The 24,845-nt window shown below is 42.4% G+C and overlaps 1 protein-coding gene across 11 annotated transcripts in view; it reads left to right on the forward strand.

Annotated features, from left to right (window-relative positions):
• The first annotated feature begins 947 nt into the window (after positions 1-947).
• The window catches only part of TEX10 (testis expressed 10), a 124,015-nt gene continuing 100,117 nt past the window's right edge, over positions 948-24,845 (forward strand). For 6 of the 11 annotated variants that reach the window (XR_006279129.1, XR_006279130.1, XM_043508531.1 and 3 more), the window contains exons 1-4: positions 1,348-1,503; positions 9,455-9,643; positions 12,238-12,947; positions 22,076-22,322. Coding sequence is in view for 9 of the 11 variants with exons in the window: in XM_043508531.1 (XP_043364466.1) it covers positions 1,387-1,503; positions 9,455-9,643; positions 12,238-12,947; positions 22,076-22,322 (1,263 nt within the window). In the remaining 2 variants the exon portion in view is untranslated. Of the gene's footprint in view, positions 988-1,327; positions 1,504-3,755; positions 3,864-6,567; positions 6,676-9,453; positions 9,644-11,802; positions 11,842-12,237; positions 12,948-22,075; positions 22,323-24,845 lie in introns of those variants that run through there. The other 5 variants (XM_043508529.1, XM_038388554.2, XM_043508528.1 and 2 more) reach the window with 5 other exon arrangements.

Below are 24,845 nucleotides of genomic sequence, written 5' to 3' on the forward strand. Positions count from 1 at the left end.
CCCAAAAGGCCTGACTTTCAAACCGACCATGACACCTTGAATTTCCCAGGGGGCCAGCGGGGTGCGTTGAAGGGGCACTTCCAACTAAGCAAAGCTAAGCCGCGACGCTCTGACGCAGAAGTTCTGTACAACACGTAGGGCGACCCCGTGAAGAAACTGTATTTACAGGAAGAAATGGAGGGCTTGGGGCACCTTAAGGGACGAGCACATTTAAACGCTCAAATCAGAGGCTCGTTCACCTGCGCATCTACCAATGTGATATATGCCATCATGTGCCAGCAATGCCCCTCTGCCATGTACATTGGCCAAACTGGACAGTCTCTACGTAAAAGAATGAATGGACACAAATCAGACGTCAAGAATTATAACATTCAAAAACCAGTCGGAGAACACTTCAATCTCTCTGGTCACTCGATCACAGACCTAAGAGTGGCTATCCTTCAACAAAAAAAGCTTCAAAAACAGACTCCAACGAGAGACTGCTGAATTGGAATTAATTTGCAAACTGGATACAATTAACTTAGGCTTGAATAGAGACTGGGAATGGATGAGTCATTACACAAAGTAAAACTATTTCCCCATGGTATTTCTCCCTCCCACCCCACTCCCCACTGTTCCTCTGTTATTCTTGTTAACTGCTGGAATTAGCCTACCTGCTTGTCACCATGAAAGGTTTTCCTCCTTCCCCCCCTGCTGTTGGTGATGGCTTATCTTAAGTGATCACTCTCCTTACAGTGTGTATGATAAACCCATTGTTTCATGTTCTCTGTGTGTGTGTATATATAAATCTCTCCTCTGTTTTTTCCACCAAATGCATCCGATGAAGTGAGCTGTAGCTCACGAAAGCTTATGCTCTAATAAATTTGTTAGTCTCTAAGGTGCCACAAGTCCTCCTTTTCTTTTAGCCTCGAAGGTGCCGCAAGTCCTCCTTTTCTTTTTTGCGGCTACGGACTAAGGCGGCTGCTGCTCTGAGACCTGGCTTTGCAGGCTCTGACGTCCATTTGGCGGGAATTCTCCAGAATCACCAAAGGGGCTCCGGTAACGCCTGCCGCAGGCTTGACGCCTTCCTGTCTTTCTTTCGGGCGCCGTTAGCCAGAGGATTGTTTCCACGCAGCCTCCCTGCATCGGCCGCGACGCCCCGGGAAGTCAGGGTGAGGGACGCGGCCGCTTGCCACGGGCGGCTGTTAACTTCGGCGCCGCGTTCCCCGGGCGCTCGGAGCCGCGGCCGCAGAGACACCGGCGGGTTTTTCTCCTTCTGGGCTTGTTCACAGAAGCGGGCTGGGCTTGACGGGCCGGCGGCGGCGGCGGCGGCGGGAGCCCAGGGCCGCGCTCCGCCCGCCCACCAGACCTAAGCGGGCGGCCGCTCTTCCCTCCCCGCTCCTCTCTATGGTCGCAGGTCCCAGTTCCCGCCGCCCTCTCCCGTCAATCACGTGGGCAGCGGTTTCCGGCGGGGACTCGCCGCGGCTGGAGCGGGGAGGTGGCGCACGCTCGCCGCGTGGGTCGGTGAGTGCGGTCCGCGCGCGCGGCCCCCCGCCCCCGCCCCCGCCGGGGGACCCCGCGCATCAGCCCCGCCCCCGCCCGCTGGGTCGTTTTCGGGGAAACCGGGGATTTGCCTCGCCCCCTGCTGCCGGGGGCGGTTACGCGGGCCCGAGCGCCCTTTGTCTGGCCCCCCCTCCGCTCGCTGCGGGCCTGGGGGTCCCGCTCTCCTCCCCCCCCCCCCAGCGGAGCCCCGAAGAGCGGGGCGGGCGAGACCCCTGGGGGCGCTGCCCCGGGGCCAGGGCGGATTCAGTCTCCCGCGCCCCCCTGCAGAGGCGGGGCAGGGCACCCCCCGGGGGCTGCTCTGAATCCCTGACAGCGACACCCGCGGGCGCGAGAGCAGCCCCTGGCGGGCACCCGCCTCTGCACGTGTGGGGCGCGGTGTGAACCCTTCTCCTGCCAGCTGAGGGGTCCCCACTGATGCTCCCCGAGGAGCTGATCCTGGAAGCTGCCCTGGGCGGAGACGGCTGCTGCCCGCCCCCGGGGAGCTGGCAGGGTTGGGGCTCAGCTTTGGCGCTAGCAGCAAGTAAGAATAACAGTAAAAGCCCGTCTCGCAGCGAGCCTAGCTGGGCTCCGTTTCTGAGCTCTGACGCAGCGGCAGCAATAACTCAGCAGTAACTACCTGTCTGTAGGTTTCAGAGTAGCAGCCGTGTTAGTCTGTATTCGCAAAAAGAAAAGGAGGACTTGTGGCACCTTAGAGACTAACAAATTTATTTGAGCATAAGCTTTCGGGAGCTACAGCTCACTTCATCGGATGCATTTCCACCAAATTTGTTAGTCTCTAAGGTGCCACAAGTACTCCTTTTCTTTTTACCTGTCTGTAGTCTTCAATTCCAACACACACAACCTCTCTCTTTCAGGACCCAGTACACTTACCTACGCACAATAGGATTAAGACTAAAGAATTGCATATTTCATCTGGTCCTGCTCTCATTCTCCTCCTTTTGCAGCAGTTGCTCTGCAGCGCCCACTAGTTTCCATTGCAGTGTGAGCTGCTGCTCCATCTCTGGTGGTGGCATGGTCCTGGCTCTTTAGAATGTGTTTGGATGTTATTTGGGCATACTGTTAATATTTTCTTGATCAGTGAAAGCATCATAAAGGAAATAGCGATTTTCACAGTTTATAATTCAACTCAACTTGAATGGAATTTCATTGGCTAAAGAAAAAGCACTTCTCTATTCTGTCTGCTTTCTCCCTGCCAAATTTCAAAGGTCTGTTTGGAACATGGAAATGTTAGTTTCTCAGAAAGAAGTCCCAAGACACTTTTGTAATGGAAAAGGTTAAGCAGTCTAAATATAAGGGTTGCTATTAACTTCGCTGTAATATAGCTTTGAACTTAGTGCTATTTAACTATTTTTAATTTTCCAACTTGCCATCTGCAGATCATTCATGCAATTTTAAGGTGAATAGAAATATTCTAGACTGACTAAACTGGGAGTCTCAGTTGCAACTGAGGGAGTAGCTGCTGGATGTTTGAAAGAATGTCCATGGTCTGGGTGGCAGATCTAGTTTGATTATCAGTAAGGCTCCGTGTCTGTCACAGAGGTCACGGATTCTGGGACTTTCTGAGACCTCCGTGACTTCTGCAGTGGCCCACGTGGATGGCCCCTGAGCTGCTGCTGGGGCAGTCTCAGGCTGCTCCGCCTCCCAGCAGCAGGAGTTTGGGTGTGTGGGGGCTCACGGTTGGGGTGCAGAGCAGTGCTTACCTGGGGGGTGCTCCCTGGAAGGATGACAGGCACTCCCCTTCCTCAGCTCTTAGCTCCACATGCTGCCTCTCTCATTGGCTGTGATTCCCAGCAAGTGGTAGCTGCAGAACTGGGGCTTGGGGTGGAGAGAAGGCAGCACATGGACCTAGGATCTGGAGGTCGCCGCTTCCCATGAGCCGGGTAGGGAGCCTTCCCCAGCCCTGCCGCCTTCCCCAGCCCCTGGGCCGCGACCCCCATTGAGAACCCAGGGCACCCCGCCAGGCCGGACCCCTCCCCTCCAAGCACCCACTGTGCCCCCCAAGCTGCTCCTCTCCCTCGTGCCAAGTTTTAGTCAGGGGTATGTAGTAAATGTCATGGACAGGTCACGGGCCGGGAATTTTTCTTTTGTGCCCATGACCTGTCCATGACTTTTACTAAAAATACCCATGACTAAAACATTGCCTCAGTTATCAGCTATATAGGGTTTGCCAGGTAGAGGCCCTGAGACTACCTGTTGTCCTAGGCCTGTTGCAAATGCTTGAGTTGAAAACAGAAGTTTCTACACGTCCTGTCCCGCTGCTCAGAAAACTGCATCAGCAGAAGTGGATTTGACCAGTTCTTACCGTTACTTCTGCAGTAGGGGTACTAGAGCTCACCTTTTCATTGGATAAACTTTCTTCTGATTAGTTTATGCCAGTAGCATATACTTTTCTCAAATTATCTATATAACTCAAAAACTTTTTAATGCACAGTTAAAAATCACAATTGGCCAGGTTACACTCTGTGGAAGCTTTTCTTTTGTGATTTTTAAATTGCAACGTTAATGTTGCATTCCTATATGTTTAATTGCCTAGTTTTCTTTTAAAAGTAGGTGTGGGAATGACCCCTACATATATACACTTCCTTGTGGTATAGATACATTTCAGGTAAACTGTGTGCCTATCAGCTGGGCATGCCTTTAACTACACGAGTAACAGGTGTGCACTTCAAAGACCACATAGTTTATTAAAATAAATTTGTTAGTCTCTAAGGTGCCACCAGTACTCCTTTTCTTTTTACATTTATTGGGGATTCTTTCATGGTGTTCTTCACACAACGCACAGTCAACTTGTGGAACTCCTTGCCAGAGGATGTTGTGAAGGCCAAGACTAATAACAGGGTTCAAAAAAGAACTAGATCAGTTCATGGAGGTTAGGTCCATCAGTGGCTATTAGCCAGGATGGACAGGGATGGTGTCCCTAGCCTCTGTTTGCCAGAAGCTGGGACTGGGCAACGGGGGATGGATCACTTGATGAATACCTGTTCTGTTCATTCCCTTTGGGGCACTTGGCATTGAGCAATGTCAGAAGACAGGATACTGGGTTAGATGGACCTTTGGTCTGACCCACTATGGCTGTTCTTATGGTCTTATGTATTCACAGGAACTACACTCCAGTTAGGGTGGAGAGATCCCAAGATGTGCTTGAGGACCTGCTCTCTGCACAAAAATTTGAAGTTTCTGTCCTGCTGGAGAATCCAGTGTATTGCTCCCTCTTGAAATCTGATTTATTTAATCTCTCCCCACTTAAAAAAAAAAATGTAAAAACTTATTTTTTCAGAGGTATTTTTAAGTTACTACCACAGTTGCTGTAGTGGTTTTTTTGTTTTGTTTACTCACCTTGTTTATAAATTTGTTGAGGCTGGGATGTTCTTTTTATTAGTTAATGAGAATTGTTTTGATGGTGCAATGGAGCAGTCGGGGAGGTGCTTTGTGAATAAAATTATTATTTATTTGGGGATGCAAAGTCTGAATTGTGAGTGTTATATAGTGATTAACATTTAAAAACCATCTGAGGAGTTGAGGGGAGTAGAATGAGTTTGGGTTCCTGGCCATTTGAAAGGACGGTTCAGGTTAGGAGGCAGCACTAAGGCAAACAGTTGTCTCCACATTTTGGAAAAAACTGCTCATTTAAATAGCTGTAATTGTGCTGCTTACAATTTAACATTTTCTTTTGCTGTATATGTTCAATCTTGCATTTTTATACAGTAGAATCTCAGTTACAAATACCTTGGCAATGAAGTTTGTTTGTAACCTGAAATGTTCATAACTCTGAACAAAACATTATGGTTGTTCTTTCAAAAGTTTTCAACTGAATGTTGTCTTAATACAGCTTTAAAACTTTATTATGCAGAAGAAAAATGCTGCTTTCCCTTTACTTTTTTAGTTGTTTACATTTAACACAGTACTGTACTGTATTTCCTTTTTTTTTGTTTGTGTCTTTGCTGCTGCCTGATTGGATACTTCTAGTTCTAAATGAGGTGTGTGGTTGACCGGTCAGTTCATAACTCTGATGTTTGTAATTCTGAGGTTCTACTGTAATTTTATTTTAGAGGATTTTTTTTTTCCATTTAATAGAGCACCTATTCATTGAAAACTGTCAAGTTCACAGTTAATCTGTTTCAGAGTTATGTTTTTTGTGGGTGTGTCATAACCATACAGCTAAGGGTAGCCTAGAATTCCTCCTTACCTGTAAGGGGTTAAGAAGCTCAAATAACCTGGTTGGCACCTGACCAAAGGGACCAATGGGGAAAGAAGATACTTTCAAATCTTGGGGAGGAGGGAAATTTGGAGGCTTTGTTGGTGTGTTCTCTGGGGAAAGCAGAGGAGCATCAGGTCAAAAAAAACCTCCTTCTCCTATAAACCATCCTGTACAAGTCTCTGATATTACACAAAGAGTAAGTAAATAAGGCAAGGTGTGTTAGATTACCTTTTGTTTTCAACTTGTGAATTTTCCCTTTGCTAAAGAAAGGTTTATCCCATTTTTTTGATAACTTTAAAGTTTTGCCTAGAGGGGAATCCTCTGTGTTTTGAATCTGTAAATACTGTAAAGTATTTACCATGCTGATTTTACAGAGGTGATTCTTTTACCTTTTCTTTAAATAAAATCCTTCTTTTAAGAACCTGACTGATTTTCCCATTTTTCCAAGACCCAGGGATTTGGGTCTTTGATCATTTTGTAACCGATTGGTTAGGATATTATTCTCAAGCCTCCCCAGGAAAGGGGGTGTAAGGTTTTGGGGTGATTGCTGGGGGAAGAGGAACTCCAAGTGGTCCTTTTCTCTGGTTCTTTGTTAAATCACTTGGTGATGGTGGCAGCATTACTTAAATCCAAGGTACAAGGGAGAATTTGTGCCTGGGGAGTTTTTAACCTAAGCTGGTAGAAATAAGCTTAGGGGGTCTTTCATGGGGTCCCCACGTCTGTACCCTAGAGTTCAGAGCGCGGGAGGGAACCCTGACAGAGTATGAGGGAAGATAGTTAGCATTTTTCTTCAGTGCAAACCATATATTTTATACCCATCCTCCACTCTCCTTCAGAAGTAACTTAAGGGATTTTCCTCAAACTTAATCACCTCTAGCATGGAGAACTAGCATAATATATTTCATCCCAAAGGATGATTTAAAAAAAAAATGGGTGAGTAAAAACAAGCTGTTCTAACGAGAGAAAAATTTGCACCATAACAGCAGTTGCAACCAGTTATTGCTGTATGGTTTGTGATTACATAATGGAAATTATATTGGAATGCATTTATGCATGCCCAGAGGCAGATAAAGATGAGCTGAAAATCAAAAGCTTGTACGATCTTAGATCAGGGATCGGCAACCTTTGGCATGCGGCCCGCCAGGGTAAGCCCCCGGGCAAGCTGGGCCGGTTTGTTTACCTACCAGGTCTGCAGGTTCAGCCAATTGCAGCTCCCACTGGCCGTGGTTCGCTGCTCCAGGCCAATGGGGCTGCGGGAAGCGGCGTGGGCCGAGGGATGTGCTGGCTGCTGCTTCCCGCGGCCCCCCATTGGCCTGTGGGAGCTGCGATCGGCCGAACCTGCGGACGTGGCAGGTAAACAAACCGGCCTGGCCCGCCTGGGGCTTACCCTGGCGGGCCGTGCCAAAGTTTGCCAATCCCTGTCTTAGAAGCAATATGGGTATAGATGCTACCTGTTTAGTTTGGGACCAAAATGTAAGTTTTGTAAAGCCATTTAACGTGAATAGATTATTTTTTATTGAAAACAGGATTTGTATTTCAGTGTTCTCATACATTGCTGTGAACCCATACACAGCATTGAGCTAATACATGAGAACTGAAAGTCACAAACTAAAATGTAGCTTCTAAGTCTAGTGTTAACTGTCCAAAAGAAGTGAAATCTGTCAAGTGAATTGGATTTTAAATTTTCATTTTTAATTATTCTGTGTGGATGTGCTATTACTAACATAGGCAAGGGGTTTAAGAAAGATTGCCCTGGCAGTATACATATAAAACATAAACTTGCAGACTTTACTTTCTCTTCTGGCAAGAAAATATGCCTTCCATAAACAGAGTTACAAGTGATGAATTTTGTTAGAAGTTTCTATATTTGGTCAGCGATACCCCAGTTTTCTTTAATTAAAAAAAAAAATCCTTTTGGGTTTGTTAGTTTAATGGTGAATTTTGTGTTTCTGTGTATGTCAAGTTTCCCCAAATCAATATAGATATGGAAAATTTATGGTGGCTGGGATTTTGCTTGTTCTGGCAGATACCACAACATTTACAGTAATGATTTCTCAGGTTCTTAAGGTAGTGGTTGTCAAATACAAGTTTAATTCTATACATTTAACTACAGTATTATGCATTTTCTGATTTTATAATCTTAAAAACAAAACTTAAAAACTAAAGAAAAAATAATTCTGAATTTCTACATTGTAGGTTAATATCTCGAATGTAAGATTAATAGAAAATCTTTACTAGAATATTTGATTTCTTTGAAAGCTACTGAGCCTTTTTAGAAGTTGAGAGATTCACTAAACATTTGAGTGCTTTTTTCACAAGGTCCAGTTATTTTTATGTAACCACTTAGTGAACCCTGATATTTATATATTTTTATTTCAGAAACTGAATATTATACTGGTATCAAGTCTGGGATTTGCTATAATATAATTATTGCTAAAGTTAGTCTTGGATTAGTGCAAAAAAACTTTGCTAAACTAACAATCCAGTGAAAGTTTTATGAACTGATCCCTTTGAACCGCCAGCATTAGACATGAATACTACATACCACTGAATTTTGGAGGCACTCAGATTTCGAATGTTATAAATCATTATTTTTATCCCAGCAAGGCTGAGAGTTATTGGCCCTTAAAATCATATAATGACATCTTGCTTTTTATTTTTCTGCTTGAATCCTGACATGATTTTAACTGCCAGTATCAGGACCCATTACAGCTAGAAATCAGTGCTTTATACTATCAGAAATCTTAGAAACAACTTTCATCTGGTATAGAGTATTAATCTATTAGGTTGTGATGTCAGCTGCTAAAATTCTGTTAATCCTAAAGTGGTGGTATGGTACAGTAAGCAAGATTATCAGAATGTAGGAACCTTAAGGTGCAGTGTTTTGTGATTTGATAAAGCTAGAAGCAGTGTGTCAGTACAAATATGTTAAAGCTAAAAATGGCATCATGGGGTTTCATTTTTTCTCATTGTGTACCTAGGTTAGGAAAAATTATGAGCATTTTATCTGTGCTGGTGCATCTGCATGGCTGCTAGTGACGTACACACTGTAACATAGAGAGTGCACAGACAGGATTTTTACCACCCATTGCCTACCCTGTCTATCACTACAACTTCTGCTGTTGGTAGCAATGGTGCAAAAGTGTTTATACGCTTTCCTAGAGGAAAGCCAGTATGACTTGACTTTTCAGTCTTTTTATGTTTATTTTTATTTATTTTTTTATAATTACCATTGCTGCAAACTTAACCTGTGGTCTGAAAGTCAAGCAGTCAGGTTCTTTCCTTTTCACTCATTGCGTCAGTAATGAAAGTTTTGTAGGTCAGATTAGGGCCTCAATTACACTTGTGCAATCTGGTTGTCTTATTTGTGTTGTTAGATGTGCAACTGGTTGGGATTTTCTGACTGATGCACAAATGGAATAGAACCCTGCTTTAGGAGCTGTATTGGCCCTGCAGTGCTAACATGAGTAAAAAGTAGTAAAAAATGTGCTGTTTGTTGGGAAAGTAAAGCAGATATCACTCTGAATGCAGATAGGGAGCAGTTATATTGCTTAAGAAGGTGCCCTTCTTTGTAAGTCTTTTTCAGATCTGAGCCTGACTTTAAGGAGCAATAAAATATTTCAGAAGCCAGTTCTTGAGAAGAATAGACATTGTTTTAGTGTAAGTTATTTGATTGCCTGGTGTTTAATTAACAATTTGAACATCTCTCTACAGAGCTTCAAAATGACTAAAAAGAGGAAACACCAAGAGGATTTCCAAAAGGTGAAGCTAAAAGTTGGAAAAAAGAAGCCTAGACTAGAAAATGCAACTGATACAAACTTCAAAACAAAGGCCATACATCTTCCTGAACAGCTTAAAGAGGATGGAATACTTCCCACAAACAATAGAAAACTTAATATAAAGGTACGATAAGGTGAAAGTTTCAGCAGTGATTTGACAATTTATTATGTTTTTTAAAAAAGGTTGTATTTGAGCACTGTCCCACTGACCTTGACCAAATGCTGGACTGTGGATACTTGTGAAGTTTAGATAGTGGCTTGGGTCTTTGGATGAGCTAATAACCTAAGGCAGAGATTTTCAAAAATAGGAGCTGGAAGTTAAGTATTGTTTGGGAAGTTTTAATTCAAGGCACCTGTTTTTTAAAATCTTGGTGTTATGTCATTAGTTTTTCGTTAGTTTGTCCAGAGGCAGAAGGTTTCAAAAATAGACTCCTAAAGCCATATTTAACTTTAGGTTCCTGTTTTTCTTCGTTTTTCATCTGCTTGCTATCCCCTCTCCAAGTCCATCTGTTGCAACCTGAAAGGAACTGCACCTTCATGATCTATCAAAGGCATCTGTTTTTGGCTCCTGGCTCTTCAGAGGTCACTTCTCTTGGATAGGGATCTGTCTCTCTCTCTTGACAGGGGTTTTTCCAGGCTGCATTGTTTCCTGTCTACACTGTGATAGCCCTAATAAGCCAGACCACCTAAGCAGGCCAGACTTTGCACATTGCTTTCTCTCCAAAGGCTATGAACAGCTGTAATTGCCAGCAGTATAGGGTACCACACAGCTCTTTCTAAGCAAATACATTTGCTCTTAATGTGAAGGCATTACAGAGAAAGCATTAAAAACAATAAAAGAACCTACACATCTGCTAAAAAGCTTACCAGAGGTGACCCCAACTCCAACCTGGGGTTCTGATAGGTGTCAGTCCTTCGAAACACATAACTGGATTTTCCCCCGGGGTTACAAGTTCATAACTGTCTCAGATTCAGAACCAGAACTATTATGAGTAGTCCGTCTTTCCTTTATATAGCTTAGGCTTATGATCTTGATCTCATGTAACAGGTGATCAGCAGACAATGGCCACTCTTCAGGGCATAACTTCATAAGACTGGGTTTTTGCATAACTGGACGTAGGGACTGATGCTGCAAAAATGTATTTGTATTGACCTCCCCTTAGATCAGTGGTGGGCAACCTGCGGGCTGCATGCGGCCCATCAGGATAATCCACTGGCGGGCCGTGAGACAGTTTGTTTATATTGACTGTCCACAGACACGGCCACCCGCAGCTCCCAGTGGCTGTGGTTCACTGTTCCTGGCCAATGGGAACTGTGGGCAGCCGTGCCTGTGGACAGTCAATGTAAACAAACTGTCTCGTGGCCCGCCAGTGGATTACCCTGATGGGCCACATGCAGCCTGCAGGTTGCCCACCACTGATCTAAGGGGAGGTCAATGCAAATACATTTTTGCACCATACATTTGCTGTACTTTGGAGAACGTACTGAATTAAATTTAAGTATCTTTGGAGTCCAATATATTAAATGAAACATTTATGAATTATTGTGGCTCGAATTGTATGCAACCTCTAGAAGGGGAAACGGTGACAGATGTGAGAGCTGGACTGTATTGGTTAAGAGGACTATACTGAACAATGTGCCAGACAAGAATGAACTTTTGGAACAAAAAGTATTAACTGGTTTTCCTGGGGATTAGCTAAGGGGAGGTCAATGCAAATTCCCTGAGGACTATTTAAGGCAGTGGTGGGCAACCTGCAGCCCATCAGGGTAATCCGCTGGCGAGCCGCAAGACAGTTTGTTTACATTGACTGTCCACAGGCACGGCCACCCGCAGCTCCCATTGGCCAGGACCGGCCAATGGGAACTGTGGGCGGCCGTACCTGTGGACAGTCAATGTAAACAAACTGTCTTGCGGCTCGCCAGCGGATTACCCTGATGGGCTGCAGGTTGCCCACCACTGCCTTAAATAGTCCTCAGGGAATTTGCATTGACCTCCCCTTAGCTAATCGCCAGGAAAACCAGTTAATACTTTTTGTTCCAAAAGTCCATTCTTGTCTGGCACATTGTTCAGTATGGTCCTCTTAACCAATACAGTCCAGCTCTCACATCTGTCACCGTTTCCCCTTCTAGAGGTTGCATACAATTCGAGCCACAATAATTCATAAATGTTTCATTTAATATATTGGACTCCAAAGGTACTTAAATTTAATTCAGTACGTTCTCCAAAGTACAGCAATTTTCTGCAATATATCTGTCACACCGCCTTCCTTTCCTTAACTCTAGCTCTCCCACTGGAGGAGATGAGGGGCCACCTTCAAGGAAGTAAGTCTGCTATGGGTACCTTAAAAGCAGCTGTGCAGTCATAGCTGGCATACTCCAGCTCTACTCCGCAGATAGAAGTGGGTAAGAGAGAGTTTTGCTTGCTGTTATTAATTTAGGAGGCACTCAGATGTTATGATTATGAAGGTCATGTAAGTACTTAGATAGGAAACCATGAAATTATTGCATACTTCCTGTAATTAGGAAGGTAGGTGACTTGTTGGCTGTTATGCTCTAAAAGAAAGCATTTTTGGATCTGAAATAATTAAGCTCTTGATATAGTCCGTTAAAACAGTTTCTATAGCTATTAAGTCTTTTAAGAACAGATTATACTAGAAAATGGGTCAGTTTAAAGTTTTTGAAGGAATAACTAGTAAATGTGTATTTCTCTTCTTGTAGGATCTGCTTTCACAGATGCATCACTATAGTGCCGGAGTTAAGCAAAGTGCTCTTTTTGGGCTCAAAGAACTGCTGTCCCAATATCCATTTATAATTGATGCACACCTTTCAAATATACTAAGTGAGGTGGCAGCTGTATTTACAGACAAGGACTCTGGTGTCAGAGTAGCAGCAATCCGGCTCCTTCAATTCTTGGCTCCAAAAATCCGAGCTGAGCAGATTGCTCCATTTTTTCCTTTGGTAAGTGCCCATCTCTCCAGTGCCATGACTCATATCAGTGAAGGAATTCAGGAGGATTCTTTAAAAGTCTTGGACATCTTGTTGGAAGAGTACCCAGTCCTCCTTACTAATCGCTGTAGTATATTGCTGAAGAATTTTGTAGAGCTTATTTCTCACCAGCAGTTATCAAAAAACCTGAAAACTAGAGAGAAAATATCCTGGATGCTGTCTGTTAACCCTAACCGCAGAGTAACTTCACAGCAATGGAGGCTGAATGTACTGATCAGATTCAAGAAGTTTCTCCAAGCACTGGTAGATGGTTCCAGTGGATCAGAAGAAGATGAAGGGATCCAGGAGCAAAAGGAGAACTCCCGGTTCATGAGGAACTCAGTATGTATAAGTTGGAAGGAGCATGCCAGTAATCAGCAGCACATCCAGCTATATGAAAATGGTGGGTCACAACCAAGGATCAATTCAGCATTCAGACTAAGGTGAGAAAAATGTTACTTGTCTGAGAGTTTCATTGAGTCAATTCTATATTTACAACTAAGCTAATATGAAACTGTTGTATGTTGTTGCTACTGAGCCACAGGTGTTCATTTTTGTTCTAGGACTCTAGCAAGATTTATATTAGATCATTCAGTGAGATGGGTTATTTTACCACAACAACTTGATCATATTATGAAATATGAAAATATAGACGTATTGAGCCATTGATAACCATACTCTATGTCCATTATGACTCTCTCAGTGCTATTTTTCATTAACTACAAATAAAATGGTCATTTATACCACTTGTTATAAATTTTCAGTACAGGCCATCCTTCCATTACATCTTCCATGCAGATGGAACACTACAGCATTATTTTTTACTGCATATAAATGGAGAGCGTGAAAGCAAATCCCTTTTTAGTAGTAGAAGTTGAGTGTACTGGCACAAAGAGTCTCATGCTTTAATGATGTGCATATTCTAATGTGATGTAGAAACATTAACTTCAGGCCATGTGATCAGCACTTTTTTTAACTGAGGAGTTTTGAAGGCTCAAAAAGTTAACTTGTCTCAACTGTAACTTTGATCTCTTTTCTCCAACCTACAGTTTCTTTGGCTGAACTTAACATCTTTCATACTATCCATTGTATAAATACTTTCTGGCTGTCTGAGGTGCACAACTATGTAGCTGTTTGGTATAATCACACAGGTCACTTATTTTGAGGTCGCACAGAATTGTCAGTGTGCACATGCTTTTCATCAAATTACCAATTTTCTAGATCAGTTCACTTATACATAAAATGTGACTTCTTGAAATATGATTCCTTTAACTGACAAAAATTAATGAGGAAAGTGAAAAATAACTTTTAATGTATGCTTACTAACAAGAAATAGAAATAATTAACAGAATAGATACTGAGAAATGGACTTAATTTTACATTTATGAAAAAACCCAATTGTATATTTATAGTCCTCTTCCCTAGTGACCCTCCCTACACTAGACAAAAAGCCTTTCCCCACTTTATTCTTGCAGTGCCTGTAAGACAATTTGTATCCACACACAAATGTCATCCTTGGCATTTTATATTCATTTTAGCATTCATAGAATGAACTGCCTGAGAATAGTAGTACTACTTACCTCTTAGGTAGCACCTTTCATCCATAGATCTCAAAGTAGTTTACAAAGGAGCCACGTAACACTATCCCCATCTTTTGGAGTGGGGAAACTAAAGCACAGAGCTGAAGTAACTTGCCCAAAGTCATATAACAGGCCAGTGACAGAGCTGGGAATAGAACCCAGGTATCCTAAGTTCCAGTCCAGTGCTCTATCTACTGTATATCTGATTGAACTACAGGAGGGTATAATGTGTCTTTCCCCAGTGCAAATTCAAAGACACAGCTATTAGCTGGTCTTCCCATCTCCACTGCCACGTTTTACCTGTCAGTGACTGTTCTGTGCTCCCTGCCATAGGGGCAAATCAACAGGAAGCACCTTATTTGCAATGAGTACTGGGAATTATATGAAGTTAACAGTAGTGTGCAGTTGATTGCCAGTATCCACTTCTGTGAGCTAGCAAGTAAAAGAGTTTAGCAATCTTCTTGATTTCCAATAAAATCTGCTCCACTGAAAACTTTGATTGAGTTGTAAGCTGGGCTGAGCCAATGAAAAGGCCCTGCTTGGATAATAGAGTGTAAGTCAATTCACATAGAGTCAGAACTAGCAGGTTTACACCAAGATGTGTCAGAGGCTTGCCAAATTGTGCACTGAATGCTGTCCATGCAATGTGAGAGCTGAAGATGCATCATAACAAAGACTGAGAAGATACCTGAACATGTGGTGCCAGCTGAATTAGCTGCCCTTTCTGTGAGGAGCTGGATTTCAATAAGGAATCCAGAGAGCCGCTGCAGTGAGCGAGCATGAGGAAGAGCCATCAGATTACCAAGAGGAGATGTTACCAGAATCTAAAGGATGGCTGGCAAAGTCAGGTGATGGTGGCAAAGTCAAGTTATTGGAAAAAGAAGGGCCCTCCTCAAAAGGTATTGAGATGTATTTCATTTGATCACATTTGATGGTTGTTTTACTATGTGCACTGGGGGATTGGAGGGACCTGGGGAGTGAGATAAATAGGACCAGTCCATCTTGTCTTACTGGCTACAGCCATGATTGTTAAGAGTGCAAGTTACCACTAATAAGGGTAGAAGTAGTCTGGTTGCTGGAGATCGAAAATAGATGACTAGATAGTAGTTCTCAACCCGGGGTCCTGGCCCCCGGGGGGCTGTGAGTAGGTTTCTGGGGATCCTCCAAGCAGGGCCAGTGTTACACTCACTGGGGCCCAGGGCAGAAAGCCAAAGCCCCACCTTGCAGGGCTGAAGCCAAAGCCTGAGCAACTTAGTTTTGCGGGGCCTCCTGTGGTGTGGGGCCGCAGGCAGTTGCCCTGCTTGCTAACCCATAATGCTGGACCTGGCTTTTATATGCAGAAAAACAATTGTGGCACAGGTGGGTTGGAGAGTTTTTATTTTTGTGGGTGGGGGCGGGGGGACCTCAGAAAGAAAAAGGCTGAGAACTCCTGGACTAGAGCATAGAGCCCTTCTCCCTGACCACTTCTTCCTGCCCAAAATATCACATTAACCTGGAGACTCTTAATCCTGTCATCCCCAATTCCATGTCTTTTAGCTCTGCAATCAGTTCTCAGGGCTTGTCCACACTTACCGGAGGATCGATGCTGCGGACATCGATGCATCAGTGGTCGATTTAGCGAGTCTTCTGTAGACCCGCTAAATCGACCGCCAATCGCTCTCCCGTCGACTCCTGTACTCCACCTGATCGAGAAGAGTAAGGAGAGTCGACGGGAGAACGTCTCCCGTCGACGTCATGTAGTGTGGACCCCATGGTAAATAGATCCAAGCTACGTCAATTTGATTTACACTATTCACGTAACTCAAATTGCGTCGCTTAGGTAGACTTTTCCCTTTAGTATAGACAAAGCCTCAGCCTCTGTTACTACTGTTGCTGCCAGGAAAGAAGTGACTTCTAATGGGAGAGAAGAGAAATGCCTGGGATTCCCGTGGCTCCTACTCTTCATGGACAGTCTCAAAATGGCAAACATAAATGTTTAACACACAAACAATATTAAAGTCCTCCAGAAAGCTACATCTTTTTATTGCACTAAATCTTACAGGCAAAGTCAGTGGTCCAAGATATTACTCATTGATATAATACATTTATTACCCATGAGAGGAATCAGCGCAGATAGTGCAAAGACATTTATCATGTATTTTAATCTTTTGCTGCTCTGACAGCGGGGAAACAGCAAAATCTCTCAGTTGGCTACACTTCTAGCTTTGTGACAGCTTTCTTATCAAAGCAGTCGCTGTCCTGGGCATAAGAAACAAAAACTTGCACACACGGTGGAGAGGGGGGTGGGATATTAATTGCTGCTGTGTCTGGTACAGTCTGCTGTTTTTATTTAAACAAAACAAAACCTCACATGCCTCCAAACTGAGTACCATACATACCCCATACATGGAGTATTAGCTTTTAAAATAACTTATAATAGGCCCATGTTTGTTCCCTGTCTCTTCTTCCCAAGTGCTCCAGGCAAGAATTAAGCTTTTTACCTTTTTAAAAAAAAAAAAAAAAACGTAATGCATACCTTATCTTAGTGATCACCGAGTATTAATATTGCAGGTGGGCTCTGTGAAGTCTTATCTGCATACTGTTTAGCTTCATTCCAAAATGAGAACATTTGAACAGTTCAAAGCCATAATTTAATGTTCAAATTTGCCTTTTTCTGATTCTTCACTAGGTTCTACTGATACTTATGAAGTAAATAGTTGCACTGTATGAGGAATTGATTGGAATATCTCCTCTGCTTTCTGGATGCTAAGATCCCACTTTGTCTCACCACATTCATTTATTAGGAGGTCAAGAGCAGAGAAATGAAATCCCCTGACATATTGAAGAAGGTGATGTCGCGAGGTGGGATCTTCTTTGAACTACAGTTGGAGCTAAAGAGGAAAAATAAGCTGCAGCTGATTCAAGAGGAGGAGAGAAGGAAGCTGCAGAGGAAGTTGAAGGAGACTAGATTGCAGGAGAAGACTGAGAAGGACCAGGCAAAAGAATAAATGGAGCATTAGATGTACATCAGATGGATGAAGATGGAAAGCTAAACTCAACTCATTTGCCAAATCATTAGGGTTTCTGTACGGCCATTGGCAATACTCCCCAAGGAGAGGCATACATATCAGCCTGATGCTGGTTTCAAACAGCCTTATACAAGTGACTCTTCTCTTTTGGCATTTGCAAATGGCCCTGCTCTTGCCCTGTGTCTCCACTAGACTCCCTTTTACCATCCCTCTGCTAGGCTTTCATTATCCTCTTACTGCTCTGATGACACAGATCAGTATTATGCGCATCTATAGAATCTTTTTTCCTTGAGCTTCATCTTAATTTTTTGTTTTATTAGAATCTGTCTTATTTATTAATTAAATAGTCTACATTTTATTAGAAATTATTTGAATGCCTAATAGTGACATAGGACAAAAATTGGTAAATAGTGTTTGTACCACCCAGTCCCTTGGTATCCAAGTGTCATATAATAACTACCTTGTACAAGGTAAACAAGATGAATTGTTACAGTAACAGTTTTTCCAGGCCACCTTAGCATTAAAATATATTGTAAGGACTATATAGTAGCAAAGTGGTTAACAATTTCACTGACATGAAACACTCATAGCTCCCATATCCCTGTATAGCAAAGTATACTGCAATAGTCAAATGTCAACTTTACAGACTCCCTAACTTTGCGCACAGTAGCTTTTGTTGGCTGTGGAGGTCTATTTACACCTCTTTTGCACTGAAGTAGCACATACTGGATCTTACCAGTTTTTCTTTAAATGACAGTTATGCTGGACTCCTGCCCACAAGTTTCAGCCGCTGAGTACAATATCTCTTTCTGCTTTCACAGTTCAGTCCATCTTGCTTTCACAAATGTTGTGAAAAGTCAGGCTATTGAAATAAGTGGATGTATTCAGTCAGTGTTTTCATTACAGTTTAGCGGGAACCTGGAGGAGCTTGCTTTCAGGTTTTTCAAGGGCACATTGATCTACCATTCTGTGCTTGGTGATGTGGTAATTAAAGCAATTTGTCTCCATAATATGAGTAAAATTCAACAGACTACTGCAGGCTAGCCTTTGCAGAGAGATTGTAAAGTGTTATTTCTCATTGAGAAGTAAGTATTCTAGCCAATTATTGTCATTCCAGAATCCCAGCACAATGTAATCTCATCACTGCACGGTATCCATACCACAACCTTATCCTACTGTTTGGATAAGGCTCAGGTCGAGAAACTAGACAGACCTTAATGTGAGGTTGCTTGCCCTGGGACTTCTGTTGGAGTTCCTCTTGGTGTGCCAGGTGCTGTCATACATACGTTGCTCATTGATTGTAATCTAAAGGTCTGTAATCTAAAAGTGGAATAATAATGAATTCCACCCACCACTGTTCGACTCTCCTCCTCAATGTGATCTTTCCATAACAGCCAAGCATAGGACATTTATTCTAATGTAAACTGGGACAACTCCTCTGAGGAGAAGTTCATGCCATCAGTGGTGATGATAAAATAGGAATATTGAAGATATGTCTATGCTTAAACAGCTACAGTGCTTCAGTGTAGACGCTCACTACAGTGACAGGGTTCTCCTGTTGCTGAAGTTAATCCACCTCCCTGACAGGTGATGGTTAGGTCAACTGAAGATTCCATTGACCTCGTGCTGTCAACACCAGGGGTTAGGTCGGTATAGCTTCATCTCTTGGGGGGAGGGGAGCAGGGGCGTGGATTATTCACAATCCTGAGAGACAAAGCTGTGCCAATGTAAATTACTGGTGTAGACTAGCTATGAGATATTTACACAAGATTCACGTATTGTAACTATGTTCTTATATGGACCCCACTACTAAGTTCTTTAAGCTCCCACAACCAGTTTGGAAGTGTTCTGGGAATGGTAGATAGGTGCTTTTGTAGTTTCAAATGCCTTAGGAAACAAATGCAGTGTTTTAAAGAATGTTCTGTAGACATGATTAAATTGTGCAAATAAAAGTGATGTAACCAGCTTTTTCATGTAATCACTATCGCTGCAGTGGTTCACTCTCCTAGTTTACATGCACTCTAAGTTTCCTAGTTGCAAAGAAAGAGCCTCTAATGCTTCTGCATATAATGTTCCTTAGAAATAAAAGGAAACTGATGTGGCTTGTTAATTTTACTCTTGTGGATGTAAGTGCTGTGGGAAGTGGCACTTGAAAGTCTGGGTGGGAGACTTCCAGGAAAAATAAAAGAGAAAAACCTAAAAAATATAATTTCCCTCTGCTGCTTTGGGTGGAAAAAAATGCATACAGGATATTTTGCCCTGCAAAATACCGCATCTCTTATGTAGCTGGTTGAGGGGAAAAAAGAAGCCACAATAACGCGATTGCAAGCCTCATTGAATGTTATATATCTATACCGGGGTTCTAAAGATTTTGACACATGCTAAATTTCCTCTTTCTTGGCTTCTTTCTCTGTCTACTTCTCTCCTTGCTTGGGTATTTTTCACTGTTCTTTCTCTTCCCTCACCGTGCCCTTGCTGCTGAGAGGGAGTGTGCACTACTTCTAACCCCTTCTCTTCTTCCCTTTATGTGTCTCACTGTGCCCCCCTCCCTGCAAGGGATCGTGCCTGGTAATACACAATTATTTTGGAGCAGTAACTTTAAAAGATTTCAATCTGCTGTGCCTGTTTAGTATATGCTCTGGGTTATACCATAGGCAAGCCTTCTCTGCAGAGTTTGGCTAATTGTAGAATTTTGAAATTTAAACGTGGCCAGGGCAAGTATTTTTTTCAAACTATCATAAGTTATTTATTTTACTGGGTGCACTTTAAAGTTTATTAAGATTCTAGAGAGATTATTATAGTTATAGTGTTATTCCCAATTTTAACTATAGGGACTATCACTGCAGCTGGAATGAAGTGAGCCCACTGTTTATCAAGTCAAAGTAATGTACACAAGTTCAGATTTATAATGGGAGTTGCTTGTCAAGTGGGTTGAAAACCAGACTGATCATGGGATATGGTGTCCAAAATCATAGGATGAGGGCATTATTGCCCTCCAGAGAGTTCTCTTTCAGAGGGCAGATGAAACATGTTGCCTGTAATGTGTTTTTGTTAACCCATGAACCCTTGAAAATATTTTACTATCCTGGTTCTTCTGAGATTGCTTTGTTTTAGGAGCTTTGCAATTTTAAAATATTTACTGGTTCTCATTTATAGGTGCATAACTCTCACTGAATTCCACAAAAGTTGCATGAATGTATCTGAGGGAAGTATCTGGCCTTCTGTGTAGTGCATATATCGTATATTCTCGTTCATAAGCCGAATATTTTTGGTAAAAAAGTGGTATATCAAAGAGCGGGGGTCGGCTTATAAATCGGTCTATACCAAAATTTGATTATTTTAAACTCTACGAAATCATTGAATTGAATATCTAATACATTGTTGTTTTATTTACCTGGAGCATCTGCAGGCATGGAGCCCCTCAGTTCCCTGTGGCTGTGGTTTGCTGTTCCCAGCCAATGGGCAGGGCCGGCTCTAGGTTTTTTGCCGCCCCAAGCAAAAAAAATTTTGGCTGCCCCCCCATTTTTCCCCACACCCATCCCCAACCCCACCCCTTTCCCGCCCCATTCCAATCCCTTCCCCAAATCCCCGTCTCCTCCCCTGGGCGTGCCACATTTCCCCTCCTACCCCTCCTCCCAGGCTGGGAGGGAGGGAGGAGAAGCAGAGCAGCAGCGTGCTCAGGGGAGCAGGTGGAGTGGAGGTGAGCTAGCGCAGGGAGGGCCATAGGAAGTAACCCAGAGGGGGGGCAGAAGAACCGCTCCCTGCCACAGCTCACATACACTCCATCGCTGTCTCCTCCCCCGAGTGCTCCAGCCCTGGAGCACCCATGGAGTCAGCGCCTATGATGGCCAGCACCGGAATGCTGCCCCTGGAAATGTGCCGCCCCAAGCACGTGCTTGCTTTGCTGGTGCCTAGAGCTGACCCTGTAAATGAGATCTGCGGGAAGTGGCGCCATTTCCCGCAGCTCCCATTGGGTGGGAACAGCAAAGCATGACCACTGGGAGCTGAGGGGCTCCGTGCCTGCGAACGCCCCAGGTGAACAAAACGTCCAGACCCGCCAGTGGCTTACCCTGACAGGCCAGGAGCCGAAGTTTGCCAACCCCTGAAATATAGGGTCGGCTTATGAAAGGGTCATACAGTTTTTACCATTTTTACTTATCCATCGGGGGGGAGGGTCCGCTTATAAACGAACTGGCTTATGATCGAGTATATACGGTAGATCTTTTAGAATGCAGACAGAGGATGTTAAGGGAAAATGCCCTTGGATTTTCTAGTTCACTTAGGAGAGAGAGAAAATATGTGGGACATAGTTTTTCTTTTTGAATCTATTATGCTAAAATTATACCATTTCACTTTCTTGATAGTTTTATTCTAATAATCTTATTTTCACATGAATCTGTAGTGGTCAACTGCCAATTGTTACTCTCTCCAAGAACAAAGCATGTAAAACTGGCTGAAGCATAAATGGGTTCTAAATGGGTTCTGAAACCTTGTTTGCACTTTTGTCTGCATTTTTTTTAACCTACTATTGCAAGCGAACCCTAAGATTATCATAATTGAAAGAGATTAGATTTTTTTCTCTTTTTCAGTTTGTAAACTCTGCTTATTTAACAGCACTTTGTTTACAGTCAGTTTTAATTATTTTTCCTCTGCAGTCATTTCACTCTGTGTGGACTTTTCACGTAAATGAGGGAGAGAAAAACATTTATTTTATTTTTATTAAGTAAGTGTGATTGTAAAGGCACAAAGATTGGCAGGGGAATTTGGAAGCAGGTGTAGAACTTTAACTTTTCTTCTAGCTCAAACTGACAACATCTCATCAAAATGAATTCAGTGCATTTTTTCAGTTTTTTAAAGCAAATAGTTACTTTTTAGCTTAATATATTAAAAGCTATCATTGTGCAAATACAGTGCAATGAAGTGGTCTCCTTCTCTTTTTAATGTAATGCTCTTTATTTCTGATTTTTTGCTTCTGTGGTTTAGGTCCTTGGTAAGCGTGACAGACAGAGTGGAAAAAGGCCTGTCCTCTGCTGAAAATTTAAAAGGGTTTATTGAGACAATAATTCCATTATTGATTGAGTGCTGGATTGAAGCGTCTCCTGCACAACTTGGTGCTCCCATTCTTGGAAATCTTTTGGAACCTGAATCTCAACAGCTAATGCAGCAAGTGCTTAGTATCATATACTTGCTGTGGAAACTCACAAAGCAACATGACGAAACACACAAAATGGTAAGCGAAAGGAGTAATGTGATCTACAGCTTAAGCACATAAGTTAAATTTGCTCTGCCTATAATTTGGTGACTCTTTATGATATAAGTGAGGAAAATAGTTTTTAAAATAATGGAAATAAAAATTTAGTCCCAAGTCTTGAACATGATCTTATGGAAGTATGAGTTTGAACTTTCTCAAATCCTTTAATCTAGAAAAGTAGCTATCAAACTTGCGGTCTTTCGACCACCCTTGATGTACAGAGTCCTTCCTAGTATTCTGCAAGGCAAAAAGTTTTGAGATCGAAGCAGTAGAAGATTGGATTGTTGAGAAGGTATATGGTTCTGTGAGAGCATCTTTGATTCTCCAATTTTTCATTCTGCAGACTGCTCTGTAGGACAGTGAATCATTTTTCTGAGTTGTAGTAATCTTGAGAAGCTGGAGAGGCTTCATAAAAGAAAACAAGGTCTCAGAGAGCCACAGAATAATCATGGTGTAAGGTCCTTATGTTGCTTTCCAGTATTTTCATAGTGATGTCATGACTCTCAATTTTGAAGACAATCAAAATTACAACAAAAATATTGCAAAGCAATGTTGAAATGTCTTGCCTTCATTATTTACAGCTCCATGCCTGTTCACCAAAATAACTCCTTTTTTACTTCTGCTATACACTACTAGATTCTGCAGCATGGTATAGGGATGTCACTGTTCCCATTCCCGCTTCCCCTTTTAGCTGCTGGGAGGGATGGGAAGGGATATCTTGGCAATTCCTTTCCTAACATCTCTGTAAGAGAGTGCAGATTGATTTGCTGAGCACTCTCTATACTGCTGTATGTTCCAGACAGCATGGGTAGGTGTGTGTCTTTGATCAGCTGTTTTGCTCGTGAGATCAAATGGAGTTGGAGTTGCTCTTGTTGAAACCATGGACTTCAAGAGATGCACAAGATGAGAAACAATGCTGTAAAAAGTGTGTGTAGTATGTGTGTGTATATATTACCGTCTTCTGTACATGTCGCAGTTCAGGGCAACTGCACCTGTATTTCCCCTCTATGGTCTAGCAAGGGCACCTACTCTCAGGTTACTGGCTCCCCAGCTGTCATCTCTTGGGCAGACACACGTCTCCCCTATTCCTTACCTGGGTATTTCCAGGCTTCACAGTTCCTTGCCTACACTGACTTCCCCAACAAAGTCAGACTGCCTAAGCAGGCCTGCTCTGCTTTTCTCCGCAGAGGCTGTAAATGATGTAAATACCGCAGTGATAATTTACCACACAGCTCTTTCTAATCAAGTAAGTGTTTTCTTAAGAAAAAGCATTATAGAGAACACATACTGAAAACAATAAAAGCATCTTCACGCATGCAGATAAGCTTACTAGATATCACCTCAACTCCACCAAGCTCTCCTGCTGGTGACCAGTCCTTCAAATCACATCAAGGTTTTTTTTGTGATCAAAAGTTCAAACTTGTAGTTAGCTCAGAACAAGCATGCCCATGAATCTGTGTATCACTGTCTTATCCTTGTTTTGGCCTCTGATCTTGTCCTCCTGTAGAAGGTGATCACCAGACAATGAGTTTCTCCTCAGGGTGCAGCTTTGAAAGGTTCAGTCCAGAGGAGAAAACTTACCTCGTCCCAAGTATTTCCTAGGAATCCCACTTAACTTTGTCTAGCATGTTATTTCAAAGAGAACTTTGAAGCTCATAACACTTCTCAGGGCTTACATTAGCCATGTCTCTTCCTTAGAGATGTTACCTACAATCCCACAGTAATACATATTCATTTGTATTTAGAATACAATGAACTCCTAAGATCATGAAACTTAATTCAATAAGGTTTGACAAGAATATTGCAGGAAATTCCCATATCTGTCTTAATACTTAATGTTTTATGATGTTACATTGCGAGATTTTCCACAGTATGAAGGAAGTTGAAGATAAAACTATTATTTTAAATCACAGTTGGCACTCTTGTTGCAAATTGCATTATAAGACTGCTTTCAGAGGTTAGTTTGTTTTAAATTACACAGGGTTGAAACTAGCCAAAAAACCTGTTAATTTTAATTAATTTTCTTCTTCTATAAAATTTTGTTATTAATCAAAATGTTTTTATTCAGATCATTGTCTGTCTGAAGGACTCTCTGAATTGACACACCAATGTTCATGGGATTGATTTTTATTCTTAACTAATACTACATCTTAGTTAATATGTGAAGGATCTAACAATAAAAGAGCTATGCTGCATTTCTCTTTCAGGAACTCAATTATACTAGCTTTCTTATGGTTGTAGTGGTCACTCCAGTACCATGGTATTGACAATTGTATAAAAACCTAGATAGATGAAACTGTTGATGTTATGTCCCGCTATTTTCAAGTGTTCAAAACTTCCTTGAAAACTTACCTTTGGGGCAGAAACATTTCAGAACTTGAGGATATTACATTTTGTTTCTTTTTTACTCCTTTTAAATCATGGAGTCAAAATGAGAAATGCCCTTTTTTCTTTACATATTGAACCCATGCAAATGACTTAATTTTGGAAGCAGAAACTTTG

This window comes from Dermochelys coriacea, chromosome 2 (assembly GCF_009764565.3).
Source record: "Dermochelys coriacea isolate rDerCor1 chromosome 2, rDerCor1.pri.v4, whole genome shotgun sequence".
NCBI lineage: Eukaryota > Metazoa > Chordata > Testudines > Dermochelyidae > Dermochelys > Dermochelys coriacea.